General features: G+C 40.6%; 2 protein-coding genes across 5 annotated transcripts in view; both read right to left on the reverse strand.

The window, feature by feature from the left end:
- The window catches only part of pros1 (protein S), a 10266-nt gene extending 8263 nt beyond the window's left edge, over positions 1-2003 (reverse strand). Inside the window, exons 1-2 of the mRNA XM_020610187.1 lie at positions 1718-2003; positions 1001-1158 (exon numbers count right to left, since the gene is read on the reverse strand). Coding sequence (XP_020465843.1) covers positions 1001-1158; positions 1718-1796 — 237 coding nt within the window. The 5' untranslated portion in view covers positions 1797-2003. The remainder of the gene's footprint in view (positions 1-1000; positions 1159-1717) is intronic.
- A 984-nt stretch (positions 2004-2987) lies between these two features.
- rasa3 (RAS p21 protein activator 3) overlaps positions 2988-14905 on the reverse strand; it is a 49243-nt gene continuing 37325 nt past the window's right edge. For all 4 annotated transcript variants that reach the window (XM_020607535.1, XM_020607528.1, XM_020607545.1 and 1 more), the window contains 17 exons: positions 14638-14711; positions 14430-14534; positions 13342-13498; positions 13066-13214; positions 12416-12530; positions 12155-12229; positions 11949-12072; positions 11261-11367; positions 10910-10987; positions 10684-10749; positions 10425-10498; positions 8497-8603; positions 7639-7721; positions 7345-7553; positions 7150-7253; positions 6846-7029; positions 2988-6559 (listed from right to left, as the gene is read on the reverse strand). In XM_020607535.1, the coding sequence (XP_020463191.1) occupies positions 6484-6559; positions 6846-7029; positions 7150-7253; positions 7345-7553; positions 7639-7721; positions 8497-8603; positions 10425-10498; positions 10684-10749; positions 10910-10987; positions 11261-11367; positions 11949-12072; positions 12155-12229; positions 12416-12530; positions 13066-13214; positions 13342-13498; positions 14430-14534; positions 14638-14711 (1887 nt within the window). In that variant the 3' untranslated portion in view covers positions 2988-6483. The remainder of the gene's footprint in view (positions 6560-6845; positions 7030-7149; positions 7254-7344; positions 7554-7638; positions 7722-8496; positions 8604-10424; positions 10499-10683; positions 10750-10909; positions 10988-11260; positions 11368-11948; positions 12073-12154; positions 12230-12415; positions 12531-13065; positions 13215-13341; positions 13499-14429; positions 14535-14637; positions 14712-14905) is intronic.

Genomic DNA, 14905 nt, shown 5'->3' on the forward strand with positions numbered 1-14905 from the left:
ATAAATCCTGCAGCACACGCAAAGTCCCTGCGATACAAGCACAAGGACACACAAAAAACTTCATAGAGAAGGAAGTGAGAGACAAAAATAACCAGAGAGAGAAGCAAAGTGACTAAAAAGAAATGGAAAACAAAAAAAGAAATAACAACTAAAGACTAGACACAAAATAATTAAACAAAAAAGGCACACAAAAACAAACGAGCAAAATAAAAGACACACAAAACTGATATTTTTCTGGAAGTTATATTACATCTCCAACATGTAAACAGGCACTTCATGTTTACAAGGTTCACACCTTTTGTTTGACAGATGCTACAGATGTTCCTAGCAGGAAATTTGCACAGTCATTGCTACTCGTTACTAGTTAGCTGAGACATTTCTTAAGCTTGAATAATGCAACCTGACTTAATAAATCACAACTTGGAAACTGTCCAGTACTAAGATTTTAGGAACATACTGACACACACCCACTTAGTAATGGACTGACACATAGCCCGTACAGTTGGTACAATCCAATCCAGGAGAACTTTCTTGAAAGAAATGCTTAATTTAAATAAAACTCACAAATACAACTGAACAGGTAGATGAAGTAGGAACAAGCCAAATTTTTTGTTGTCAAGGGGAGTGGTGTGTGATATGGAGTTCAGCTGATGACCTCAGTATTATTTCGCACCGCTGGTCTGACAAAATGTATGTGAAGACATCTAAATACGCTCTGGGAAACTGTGACTGGCGTCTTTGATATTTTGACAATTTATAGACCAACCACCATTAACCAATTAAATAATGTAGTTGTACTTGCATGTTCTGCACTTGGACTGCTTAATTCATCTCTAAACATTCACTTCATCCTTTTTATCCCCCTTAGCTTGATGATCACACAAAACTCACTTGATTCAGTTTCTGAACTGCTGTTCAAATCAAAAATGTGGTCAGCAAATGAGCCGTCTGGAACCAGGGAGCTTTCCCTTCAGGAAAGCAGTGAGGTCACTGCTCTTACCGTCTCTGGCTCGTTCTCAAAGATCTCCCTGGCCTCCTCCCTGTTGCACAGCTCCTCGATGCACTCCCTCTCCAAGTTGCCCTTCCTGCTCTCCTCAAACATAGAGTTGGCTCTCCTGTGCCTGCTCAGGAACTGGGAGGCTATGTCCTGGCTTATGACTAGGACAGACATACAGCAGATATACAAACGTTCATTTTAATATAATGTGTAAAGCTTTCCATAGTCAGTGTTGTGTGCATGTTTTCAACAATAAGAACTTTAGATTGTGTAGGTTACCCCCAGTGATACTCTTACATGTGTGATTACAACCAGCTCCATTACAATAACACATGCCTGATCCCTGCTGGAATTTAAGTCCCCTGTTCCCACATGACAGATGGTTGATGTGCCAGCATGCACAGAATGGACAGTCTTATTCTCATATGAACCGGCCTGGCAAAAAAGGTCATTGCGAAACCGTTATTTCCCAGAAATGACCCCTAGTTGTTGTAACAAGCAGCTCATGTTGTCCAAGCACTGTTTCAGGAGTCATGACCCCCCTTCTCCGTTTGCTGCTCTCATTCTAAATGTTATAAACCAATTGATCACATCTTGTTTGAAAAAAAGCTCCTCGTTCCGATGTGGGGCACCTAGACTGCATTGTCTGTACCAGGCTATACCGATGAACCACTTTAGTCCGTGGAGTTGAAAAAGAACCGCAACAAACCAAACACTTACATCGATACGCATCGACGAGCGTCACGAGACACACAAGCCAAACCAAGGACTCCCCAAACGCCCGTTTCTTTCCCCGCATGTTCGAGCCGTTCTTCCTGCTAGGCCACGGTTTTGCTCTAAAAAAAAAAAAAGACTGGCTGAGCACGCACGGATCCGCGTTTCTTCCCGAAAGTGTTTTCGCAGAGAGAGGGGGAGTCGAAAGGGCCGCCAGGAGAGAGGCTCTCGGGGGTATGATGAGGGGAGGCAGCTAGAGAGCGCTGCAAACACAGTCACGCACATCGCCATTGGTTTACTCACATGCGTGATGCTGCTGGTTGGTGGAACCCATGCAGAAACCCGGTTTACAAAATAGGCCAGCAATACAAGATAGGAGGCCCGGAGCACAGGATTTCTGGAAGTGACTAGAAATGGATAGGACTGGTGAAGTGGGACTCAGTCTAGATGTGTAGATTTATATGATGAGTACATGTGGGAATACAGAGGCTCTGACCCGGGGGCCCCTGACCTCTCAGGCAGGTGGTAAATAACAGCACGTACTATACCATATTATTTCCACAATATGATTAAAGAAGCTGGACAGGCTGCAAAATCCTGTCTTTGTATTATGATTTGCTTGATTTGCATGGTGATTTGAATTCCACATGAGAGATTTTGCTATTGACATTCTAAAAATGAATCTGCCACATCAACATTGCTCCATATCTGTTTTTCCAATTTTCCATACACCATTCACTCATAATGGCACATGCATAACACAGAAATAATGCAAAATTGGAAAGAAAAACAAAATGAATTGACACTTCAACATATGTCAGTCTGATTCAACATGTCAGTTTTAGGTCGTTGGGGCAAAAATCAGACAAGGCACTGTACATGAATGACAAAGCCAGGGGACCACACTGGGAAACAGCTGGACATGACAGCAGATGTTTGACCTTTCCTGGAAGGAAATATTGTTCTGTTCCAATTATATTGTTATTAATTACAGCTGTGCTTTTCATGTTATATCTAATGAAATGTTATGTGTGAAAAAGGTCTGATTCATATAAATATACAATGGATGTACTGTACAGAGGGCCAACATATATCTGTTGTTCTAAAAGCAGCATCACAGCTTTACACACAAACATCCAAACTTCCTCTTACATATTTTAATAAAATGCCTGTACTAAGTGAAACAAAGTGAACGTTCTGCTGTGATACAGATTAAAGACAAATGACTCAGGCACCACGTTTGCATTAATATTGGTTCAATTTAGTTATTTCCATTCAACTCTTTTATGTACACATACAACAGGATCATTTGAATACTTTTGAAATACTTGTACAAAATACACCGTTCCCCATTAATAATAGTATGTGTTTAAGAGGCATTTTACTGCAAGCGTTCAGCACATGTGCATTGTTAATTTGTGATAATCTGATGGGTTTATTTGGGGGAAGTTAATATTATTGCATGCTGAACCACCATTATTGCATAAGTCATTCCTTTGGGGGGCTTCGGGGTAGAGCAGATGCCATTACTGTAAATGCTGTTACCCCGCCAACTCAGCTGGTGATTCTGGGAAGGTTTTGCTGAATGGTAATAAATATGAACACCAAGTTAGAGATGACAGACAGAGATGTTTGGTGGTTTTAGTTTTGAGTGTCCTTGGTCCTGGAACAACATGCAGTGCTGAATTTCATAAACCTGAGTAGAATTAGTAACTGGTGGAAACAAACGCTCAACAAAGTTCAGGGGTTAAAGCAACACACTGATGTTGTTGTTGTGTTGCATACATAAAGTGTTTGGGGAGAATATACTGGCAAACGTTTCTTGGAAAGGAATATTGGTCCTATAAAAGAGGGAGGAGGAGACAGACCGTATCAGGCCAGAGTAGAGTAACCACAGTCTTGCTATCATCTTTAATTTAATTATGACCAGTAATTTTCTTTTCCACCTTTCTTGACCTGCAACACTGGCTTAATTCAATTGGCAATACAACCCGTTATATCAGTCACTCATGCACATACTGACACAGACACGCACAAAACAAACGCGCACCTCAGTCATTCAGTTTAGATAACACAGCAAGATTTCTGTCTGACAAGACAAAGATAGGAAACACAGTCAAACTGTTGAGAATCCTCATTACAGTTCAACATATTTGACAAAGAAAAAAGATGAAATCAGAGTAATTGCTTCTCTGTTTTTAAAACAGTTATAAGTTTTGAGATATAAAAAACATATCTAAACAATGATTTTTTTTTGTTGTTTTTCAAAAGGAGAATTTTAGAAAAGTGATGACTGGCACTGTTTGTGATCCTCTGATCATGGAAATACCCATGATGCTATGTTACCAGGTACTTAGTTTTGGAAAATACAAAATTTGTCTGTGGTTTGTAGTCACCTGGGTGCAGAGAGGTGAGGTTACCATCTCCGAGACCACAACTACACTTCACATGCGCTGGTTTGGCTGAAACGCCGTGCTAATGAATTTAAGTGTCAGTGAGAGTGACTGCCTTTGGGAAGCAGAGAAGAAATACCACACAACCGGTGAACAACAATAAATCCTGTACCTTCAACTGATTCTGAGGTGCTGACCAGTAAGAGTCACAGCAGGCAGTTTTTCAGAGAAATGCATATACATAGGTTTTAAACTACAGCTGCAGCTTTTCCAAAGTAAAATGAGGTTAACTCACAAAACAAAAGAATTACATCATTAGGCAGCCAACAGGGCAACACAATCAGTAACACACTATCTGTTTCACAATCATAACCTAAGACAAGGCAGGTTAAAACATTAGTATATGGATTACTTAGACATGAAGTGTGGTTACATTTTAACCACTACAGAATCTAAAGTCATCATTATTAATTAGTCTTTACACAGAGTGAAACAAACATATGCCTTCATTACGTCTATCATTATGTCTGTATGTAGTGTAAGGGTATGTTAAATGGTGAACCTGGCTGAATTTATTTAATGGATGTTGAAAACAAGTCCGAGCAGCTGTAAAAAGTAGCAAAATACAGTGAAGATCTGCCTATAATAGTTACATTACAGTTAAAACTACTTTTCTGGAAATGTGTGTGTGCATGTCAACTACGGCGGGACCCCCAACTGGGAAGAAGAGACAACTTCCCAGGAGCCCAAGAGGGACTCAAAGGCTGTAGGTTCAACATGTGTTGCTTAGTTTTTGGTGACTTCATTAATTACAAATTTGTTTGTTAAATCTGTAGGCACACTATATAGTATATGCGCTCGCTGGCGACCTTATTACTGTTCTTGTGCAATTGAAAGCATTCAAATACAACTGTCCTGCTATTACAAGAAATTGAATTACAAGAATTACAAGAAATTGAGCAGGTGTACCTAATGATGTGGGCACTGAGAGGATGCTGAAAGCGCATTATTATTTCAGTTTATATTGTGGTTACACGCTGCAATTTACTGAATAAAGTTGTGCTTATGTGCAACACCACAATTCAGAAATTTTGGAAGTCAACATTTTAACTCCGCGCCCCTAACATGGCCCAGATGTCAGCAGAAACGGGTTTGTCTGGCTTGTAGTTTCTTTGTTCAAAGATTGAGTTCAGTTAATCATCCATCCAACATTTGCTGCCTTACTTCAAAGAGAAGTAGCATGCTGACATCCATAAACTCAGCCACTCTAAGGAAACTATTTAACATACCTTTAAACATCATATAAAGGAATCCATGAGTTTGTCTGACTCAGTGTAAGCAGAATAAAAGAAAAAAACAACCCAAAAGCAAGCTCTCCCTTTAACCCAGGCACTGGTTACAGGAGACACAATACTGTATACAACCACATTACAAGAAGGATTCAAATGGAACATGAAAACGTAAACCTATACATCTGTTAGAACATGGATGTTAAGAATTAAAAATGAGTTATGAAACTACTAAGGATAGGCTTTCATCACTAATATCAAGTTGCTCGACAACAATCCCGTCTTGTTTCTGCTCAACCTTCACAGCAACCTTCTTGAAGAGGTTGGGGACAAAACAAACAACCCCCCCATCCCCCAACGCCACATAAAACTGCACAAAACAGGATAATATTTCTCATCCTTCCTCTCGTCTTGAGTTTGGTCTGCCAGACGTGAACTACAACTGAACATTTCAAGCATTAAAATAAACAAATACAAATCAAACAAATAAAATCTGCTTTATGAAAGTGTGCTGCTAGGCTTGAACACCCATAGATTTGGATACAATTAAAGTGCGTGTTGGTCACTGTCAAAAATGTCCAGTGAAAAAGTTTGTTCGCTTATCAAATAACAACATAAGACCCGAGGAGAAGTATGGCATGATTATCTTCTTCACCTGTTTCCCTTCTTTACTCTTCAACTGTTCTTCAGTTTTATCTTGCTGATCTGAGGTCTGTTCCTGCAAATTTGGAGTGATACACCTCGAGACACCTCAGAAAACTCCATCTATACAACTCATTCAATCTGGCACTGAGTCTTAAAACAGAGGAAATCAGTAAATCAGGTGATACTTGTTTCCAATCCAGCACCCGCTGCTTCCTGAAATGGTTTAAAAAAGTGAAATGTTCCTTTTGAAGAACATCTTCAAGTATGGATACACGGCATTGGAAACAAGTGAAGATACAATATCAACTTAATGACTTTTTTCAACTCTTGGTTTAAAGAAAAATAGGGATTTAAACCCCAAACTAGACAGAGCATTGTTAAAATGGATTTGCAATAAAGAAAAAGCTGCTGGTTCGAGGCATCAAAACAGTACACAGGGCCATGGCTAGATAGAGTAGGTGGAGCTCTCGGACTTCTGGCGGATATAGCACTGAAAACTCTTGTCTCCAATTGGATGTTCCCTGTGGAAACAAAGAATAACATGGTGAAGATGTTTTCTTAGTTTACTTGTGTTGTGTCTATTTGTATGTGCTTTCCTAATTTGCAGTGGCTACCATTTGTGGACTATACAACTGCGCCACCCACTGGAACAAAAAATGAACTGCTCAGTATTTGACTACAGTAAATTTTACTTTTTGAAACCTACAATTTTTCCCACAGCCCCCACTGCATTAAATATGCAATAAGTGCAGTTTATAAACAAATATAATCTGAGCTACAAGCAGAAGTTAACAACAAACCACATACTGGCTGCCTATCTTTGTTTTCTTGAACTTGTCACGTTTGTACTGGGTGTGCTGCTGCTCCAAGGTCTGCACAGCTGAAACAATCTGCTTCAGGGTTTTAAAGGTCTCCTGGGGGTCGTCGATAACAAAGCTGGAGTATTCCTCGTGTTCGGGCCCATCGTACACAGACTTACTGCCACAAGCCTCTGTGGGGGAAGACAGCAAGCAGAGTGATAGACTGGACAAAAGTGACAATGTGAAAAAATACAGGGTGGGAATGCTACATGCATGATCACAAACACTAAAAACATTTGTCAGCATCTGACCTTGCATGTTGGTCAGTTTTGTCATGTATGTGGTGAACAGGGAATAAATCCTCTCTGTCTCTCTGTCCCCGTCTACATCCAGCTGAATGTTGGCTGGAAGACCACTGAAAACGAAGGCATACAGGAAAATGGAAGAGTGAGTGGAAACCAAAGAAAGGAACTTGATGCTGGATTGATTTGAGCAACTCTACATACGCAGTGCAGGGCGTACACCCAGAGGCTGTGTCTGCCGAGAGCTTGCAGCACAGCCAGTGACCGTTGAGGTAGGCTGAAGGATGGTAGGTGCTCAGGCGCTTGCGATTGCACTGGCTGACCTTGGTCAGGATGTCGATCCAGTCGCGCGCCTCGACACAGTTGTTGGCCTGGATGTAGAGCGCACGCTCTGGCTGAATTACCTGGAACATCTGTAGGAGGGAAACAGGGATGGCAAATGAGGGTAGAGTCTAAATGTGTAGGAGAGCAACAGAGGTTGCTGTGAAGGGTCCTTACATTTTTCATCTTGAAAGACTCCTCCTCTAGCCTCTCTACAGCCAGGATGTTCTCTATGGGAATGCTACACAGAGCCCCCTCACCTGGAGGTACATGGAAACACATCAAACATGGGAAATGACAAAAGGTCACAACCATGTCTATACCATAATAATTACATTATTCACTCAACCCATGTTAGTCTGCCATTATCCTAGTTCCATACTACGTACCAATTGTATAGAGCACTTTTTTAATTATCTAAATATCTGTATACCAATGGATTGAAGTATTAACTGCTCCAAACATATGAGAACCATATTGATGGGACATTCTCAGCCTAAGTATGGTCAAAACACATTACATATTATAATATGCCAAGCCTGGCACTGCTGACTTTGTGTGTGTGTGTTTTTTATGTGCGTCTAATATCATGAATAGGGTTGTCATGCACTGCATAAGCTCTTCATTTTAATTTTTATTAGTCATAGGACTGTACATTAGACTAAAGAAGAAGCATGGATTCATTTACAAGTGAAATATTTACATGCAATAATGTCATTTTAGCCAAAGGTTGACCTACTGTATGTGGTCAAACCTGAACCCTCGGGCATCGATGGGTCCTGTTGGGTTTGGTTCGGGTATCCACCCTCTAATGTAGTTAAGAATTTAGAAAAGCTCATGTGCATTGCCAACTCAGTAACTTAATCTTCACCACATGTTCTGGATGGGCAGAGTGTTCAGACTAAATGTAGATTCAACAGTTTCTCTCCCTGGTTGTCACCCTCCTGCTGACTGTCATGCAAACACACATAATGACATAAAGAGATGAGGAAACAATGCAGCTGTAAGAAGACCCTGAGAAACCTGTGATGTTACCTTTCGTTTTGTGGTAGGTAAATTCGTGGTTGGTGAGGCGAAACCATCTCTTCTTGAAATTCTTCATTCCAAACCGGTTTCTACCTTGTGCTCTCTTTATCATGAATCTGAAGGAAGAGAAATACAAATGAAAACCTTGACAGATGAGCTGGTGTGAGACAGAAATGTTCAAATACATCACAATATTTTAAATCTCCTGCATGATGCATCCCTTATTTGATGTAAGTTATTGTTGTTCAAACATGTAAAACCAACAGTATGGACCTGTAAGACAGAGTAAACACCAACAAGTTTTTGTTTTAGAGTCTGGGGGCTATAGGGTATATAAACTATGAGGTGCAAGATCATATCGCCAAAGTTAATGCTCTCCCACAGAAACACTTGCTTTCTTTTCACACTACGTGCTAGTTTCACATCTGCCATAGTGCCTGGAGCTGTGCTGGAAAGTCTAATGTGTATGGTAATTACACATGTAGTCACAGTCTGGACAAAGGGTATACAGGCTCAGGGTGTGGGCAGGCATGGGAATCCAAAAATGTTTGTACAGTAACCAACCCCTGCTATCATTGTCACACCAAGCATGTCTGGCATAGAGAGGATCACCAAAGACTGTCAGGACTAGTGATGCCTTCTAGGTAAGCAGGCCTAAATTTAACACTTTACTTTATATCACTGTAGTCACTGTAGGCATCAGTCTACTGCCATCTAAATGTAGAAAGATGAAAATCAATCACACATGTCAGAAGGTGCTCATATATAAAAACAAAGTAAAGTGCAGCAGCAGCGACAGTAGCATGTGGTGGCAGAAAAAATACCGGCTTGGTTTGGAGGGTTCCGGTGGAAACACAGGGGCTCACAAGGGGAAAAGCCTTACATAGAAAAGCTCTTACCTGCCCTTCATGTCTTTTGACCCCTTCCCATCAACCCTCTTTATAGTGAGTTTTACACTCCTATGCCCGGTAGCAGAAACAAAACACGATGGGGATGTTGATAAGAGAGGCGTCAACTGGAAACTATCCTCCCCTTTACAGCGTCATCACAAATATCGTCAAAACAAAAGCCCATGTGTTAGAACGGGCTCAGTTTACAACCTCAGGTGTAGCTTTGCTGCAACTGTTCACTTTGGAAATGTACTGGACCGTGAGAGGTCGCAGACTCTATGTGAGAGTAAAATCCAGCTTCACTTTAGTGATGATTTAATGGAATAGTTTGACGCTTAAGAAAATACACCTATTTGCTTTCTGACACAGAGCTAGATGAAAAAAATAAAGATACCACTGGCACGTTTGTCTCTTCACTATGAAGCAGCAGCCAGCACTTACATATATAGTGTTTATTTAATCTGTATAAAAAACACAATTATTCCAAGGAGTGTTAGCCCTAATGATAACCTTGTAGTTACACGAGATAAGAACCTTAAATTAGCCACTTCAGACATTACATAATAGTATATAATGGTGTAAAATCAATATCAACAACCACAGTTAATATTCCTTTTAGCTGAGGCTCAGCGACTGATGTCTTTACCTACAGTTTAATATTGACACATAATTATTTTAGAACAGCAAACATGTCATAGGCGTTCAGTTAAACTGCCATTAGCAAAAGTTAGTGTGCATGTTCCAGCCAATCAGAATCCAGAATTCTGAATGGCCATGGAACAGCATTAAGAGCAGCTAGTTGAATCTGTAGTGTTGTCCCTGTCAGAAATTCAGAACTATAAGTTGGAGGCTGATGGTTTTTTTTCCACTGGGCTGCTCATAATAACAGAAAAAGTAAATGACATGAATGTAGCATAAACCAACCAGGTGATGGCTTACCCAGGGGTCCATATTATATTTACTACACAGATATGTCAGTAGTATCAATCTCAGTCTGTACAGTTCAATCTTAATAGTCAACACAGCTGTCTTGTCTTGGCTGCTTACCCCTCTTTGAGCATGATGGGTGTTTCAATACTCTTCTGATCCCATTTGCCAGAAGTGGAGATCAGATCCAGGAACTGTGACAAGAAGTAAGGGATGCCAGCATATTTATTGTGGTGGTAACTTCTGTTCACCCTCTTTTTTGTTCAAAAATTCATTTCATTATCCATCAATCTGAGCTTTTCTTTTAACACCTGTATACATGGCAAAAAAGAATATGTGATAATGTGTCTAGAGACTGGCAGAGAAGCCAAACACTCACATTCTTCACAGCATCCGCATATTTCTGCTCATTGAAGTAGTCATAAAATGCAGCCATGTAAGACTCCTTGATATTGGTCCGGAAAGCAATAAATGTGTGGAAACAAAAAGTGACAAAGATCAGCAAGTTGTGTTGGAATTTGACAGTTTAGATCAAAATACAAATGTAGGGTAGTTTAGTCAGGGGAAAGAAAATAGAAAAACACAGGTTCATCTGAGAAACTCACAGATTTAGACTTTGCTAGACTTCCCAGGGTCTGGATGGTCTTGGAGATGAGAGTGAGGGTTCGTGAGGTGGTGGGATCCTAGGGATACAAAAACACATGAGATAAAATGATATATTGTAAATCCCACATGACCCAATCATAAAATTACTGATATGAATTCTAAACCTGGACCCAGTTAGACCATAAAAAAGACTTTAAACATAGATGAGAATGAAATGTAAATTTAAACATCAAAAACTAACAATTAAACAAATTCCACCTGATAAAGATTGCGACATAATTGACAGCACTTATAAGTGCATACATAGTGTATACATATGCAGTATTGGTTGCATGTGTGATAAAACTCACTGGATGGTGCGGCCGTAGATGGAACAAGTTGGGGGAGAGGATGGCTGGAGCGAAGAAACGCAGGAAGATGAAGCTGCTCACTGCTGTGTATCGAACGTCTTGGTCAACTAAGGGTAGAAATAAACACAAGCCGGGATACTTCACATCTAACACGCTGCATATTACATTAAAATGAAGTCTTTTAATCCCATGTGGGACAAATGTTTGGTATGACACAAAAATAAAATCTAACTACATTTTTCTTTTTTTATCATTTATACGAGCATGTTCCTTGTGCCACTACAGTGCATGGTGACAACCAACAGGAGGCAGCACAGTCTATAACACTAAGTGTGTGTTTATACCCTACACTATACACATAACCATAATAAGACTGTAGGAGGCTTAAGTGGCTTCAGGTTTGACACAAATAGCAGAGCACAGAAAGACTTTCTGTGATTTTGAGTAAGCAGTGTCCAAGTCCAAGTTTCCTTGGACAACTTGTGCATCCTGTTCCTTAATGTCTATTTCCTCTTCCATATCAGAATCAGCTTTAATCACCAAGTATATTGAGCATATAAGGAACTTTTCTCTGGCACAGAGGCTCTGAGTGTTTTTATGCAACAGACAATTGAATAGTGCAAAGTGGGAGGAGGAGGAGGGGCGCCTGGTTTCTTTTTTCTCATAAGTCACTTAGGAGATGAGTTACCTTGGAAACGGGTGGCAGCAGACTCTCTCAGAGAGAAGAAGATATCACACATGACTGTGGGACAGCGAACGCCAGAGGTGGTGATAACATTGAAGATACGGTCGACATACTGACGAAGGTTTTCCTGAGGATCGGATGCATGGCAGGGGTGTCAGATAACACAGCAACTGCACACAGAGTAAAATGCAGATACATGCACATCCTACCCTGTTTGTCTCCAGGTTCTCAGACTCTTTAAGTTTGACCGGGTCAATTTCACAGGATTTGTGCTCAGTGCAGATCTGTGAACATTTAGAAAAGCATTAAAATATCCACTCGTAATTGATTTTCCACAATATCCTTAGATGTTCTACAGAGGATGTGAGATGAATTAAATAAAGAAATAAAGAGTGTTGGATTTTAAAAAACTAAAGGACACAAATACTGCGAGTAGAGAACAAAAGCATGAAAGCATTGCAGTGTCATACCTCATCAATGATTGGCTTGAGTGTGACTTGCAGATAATGCATTCCAGCCAGCTTCATAGTCTCATCAATGCACTTAGAAGTCAGCGAGTTTCCCCGGAAAATGGTGTTGGGATCCCTGCAACAGAAGGCAGTGTGCTTTTTAAGAAGAGAAAGCAAAACAAAAAACCACACAGCTTGTCTCAAAACGAGACACCAAGGCTCGACAAAAGAAATAAACAAGACCTCCGAGAATCATTTAACATCCAAAGTAAATTATATTAGAGTGCCGGCATACTCTCATATCAAAATGCTAGGCTTGTTGATATTTGCATACAACCTGACGACCTAATTTCTATATTTAAGTGTCTGTCTACAGCAATGCAAGAATATATAATATACAGTTTATATTCATTCCAAATCCCAAATATGCAACATTCTGGCTTATGTTGAAGAACTTGCACTCATATTATTGCTAACAACAATAAAGCTACAATACAGATCTGCCAAAACGCAACTAAATATTTCATAAATATGGATTCAGAACATGCATCTTCCTCTCCTGAAATAAACACACTTTTGAGGATGTCCACAAACTCTCTGATACAACCACAGAACTGTGTCATGTGTTTTCTGGTGTTACTCAAAGGGACGAGACATGATGACACACTCACTGTGTGCGGTTGACTTCAGCGTGAGCAATGGCGCTGATAAAAGGCACAATCTTGCCATAGTGAAGAAAGAGACGCACAAGGGGAATAGCGGCTTCTTGCTTTTCTCGACACACCTCCCCCAGAATATGAGCAGCGGACGCCGACACAGGCTGAAGAGAGAAGACCAGGAGTAAACGCATAGCATTCAAACAGTGACATGTAAAGCAGTTAACTGTAACAGATGCTGCAGGATGCAAATTATGTCTGAGCAGACACAGCCACATACACATACTGTACCTCTACATTAGCAGAGTGCAGCAATAGATCTCTGAGGGGGTTGTAGTGTTCGGAGGGGAAGACGTGATCCTCAGTGTAAATGATGTTCAAACGGAGCGAGCCGAGCTCTTCAACCTTCACTGACTTCCCCCCATTCTCTCTTGGCTGGAGAAAGTACCTGAAGAAATAAAGGTACTTAAGATCTGAAGTGTCACTGACTAAACTTGGGAAACTGATGAGTGATAATTGCTTCATCATTTTCAAACCGATAGGCCCAAAGTAGTGCTGTAACATTTCTTTAATGATGAACTAACCAATATTTTTATAATAGCAATGGTAAAAATGACTATGATGTGAAAGGTTTCTGGTGGTGATGAGCCCACAGAGAGATATCACAACTCCCCCAGCTCTACAGAGCTTTTTAACAATGTTTAGCTCACAGATTTTCATTTTATGGCTCAAAACTTCACTCTCACCACTCTCGTCATCATCATTTCTAGCAGCAGTAGACAGCTGTTTTCAGTGGAAAAGCCCTAAAACCTGACTGTACAGTACTTGCCCAGCGCCAAAAACCAGTTGGCAATACTGCGGAGCATTTAGCGGTTACAGAGCTAGATATTTCTAGAGTTGGGGCAGACCAAAACAGAGTGAATACTGAACTCACAGTTCTTGAGTGACCAGAAACATGACTCCAAATGAATGTTATTGTTGTTATGTGTCTACACATGATCACCATATCAACTTTAAAAGGTTGTAATATGTCAATATTATGTTTACAGCTTGTTGCAGTGCCACCAGTTGTGCTAATGGAGGCAATGTGCTTAGTTTTCCAAATGAAATACATAGTCCAGGGTGGCACAAAGGTGAAGTTGAGAGACAGGGTACACCCTGGACAGGTTACCAGTCTATCACAGGGCTGACACTAGATAAATATGGTCAAGTAAAAAGTCCAGTATTTCTGTGTGAAATTTAGTGGGCTAATTGTATCTAAAAAATAGAAATACTCAAGTAAAGCACCTCAAACCTATACTTAAATACATCACTTGAATAAAGGTACATTCCACCACTAGAAAGACAGTGATGTGATGTGTAATTGATGCTCCACTCACCATGCGTCGTGGACCCCAGCCTGACCAAGGACCCGGAGAGGAACACGCACACCTCCCAGGAACTCAGCCCCAAACTTCAGGTTGCTGCCATTCCACAGATCCACCCTGAACACAAGCCGCAGAGAAACAGTCTAAATAAAGGAGAAGCTGTGAACAACGCCAAGCTGAGCACTGACACTGACAGCGTCTCCGAAGCCTACTGGCTCACCTCAGTGCCAGTTTGTCAACATCCTCTTCTTCAACATCAAACTGACGCCTTGTATAGCTTAATGGCCGTGTGACCTAGAAATGCACACAGAGTAAAGGTGTGTCACAAAGACTGTATCTCCATCAGGTGTGTTGCAGGGTCATGGAAACTGAAAAAAATGGTTCCTTTAAATTGCTAATTGTTTTGTTGAAATTAGTAGTCGCTGTGTTTTTAATTGGACTGAAATGGCAGGACCCATGTAGTTTTGGAGCGGTAAGAAAATACAATC

The sequence above is a fragment of the Monopterus albus genome, unplaced genomic scaffold (genome assembly GCF_001952655.1).
Source record: "Monopterus albus unplaced genomic scaffold, M_albus_1.0 scaffold4.1, whole genome shotgun sequence".
In the NCBI taxonomy this organism is placed as follows: Eukaryota; Metazoa; Chordata; class Actinopteri; order Synbranchiformes; family Synbranchidae; genus Monopterus; species Monopterus albus.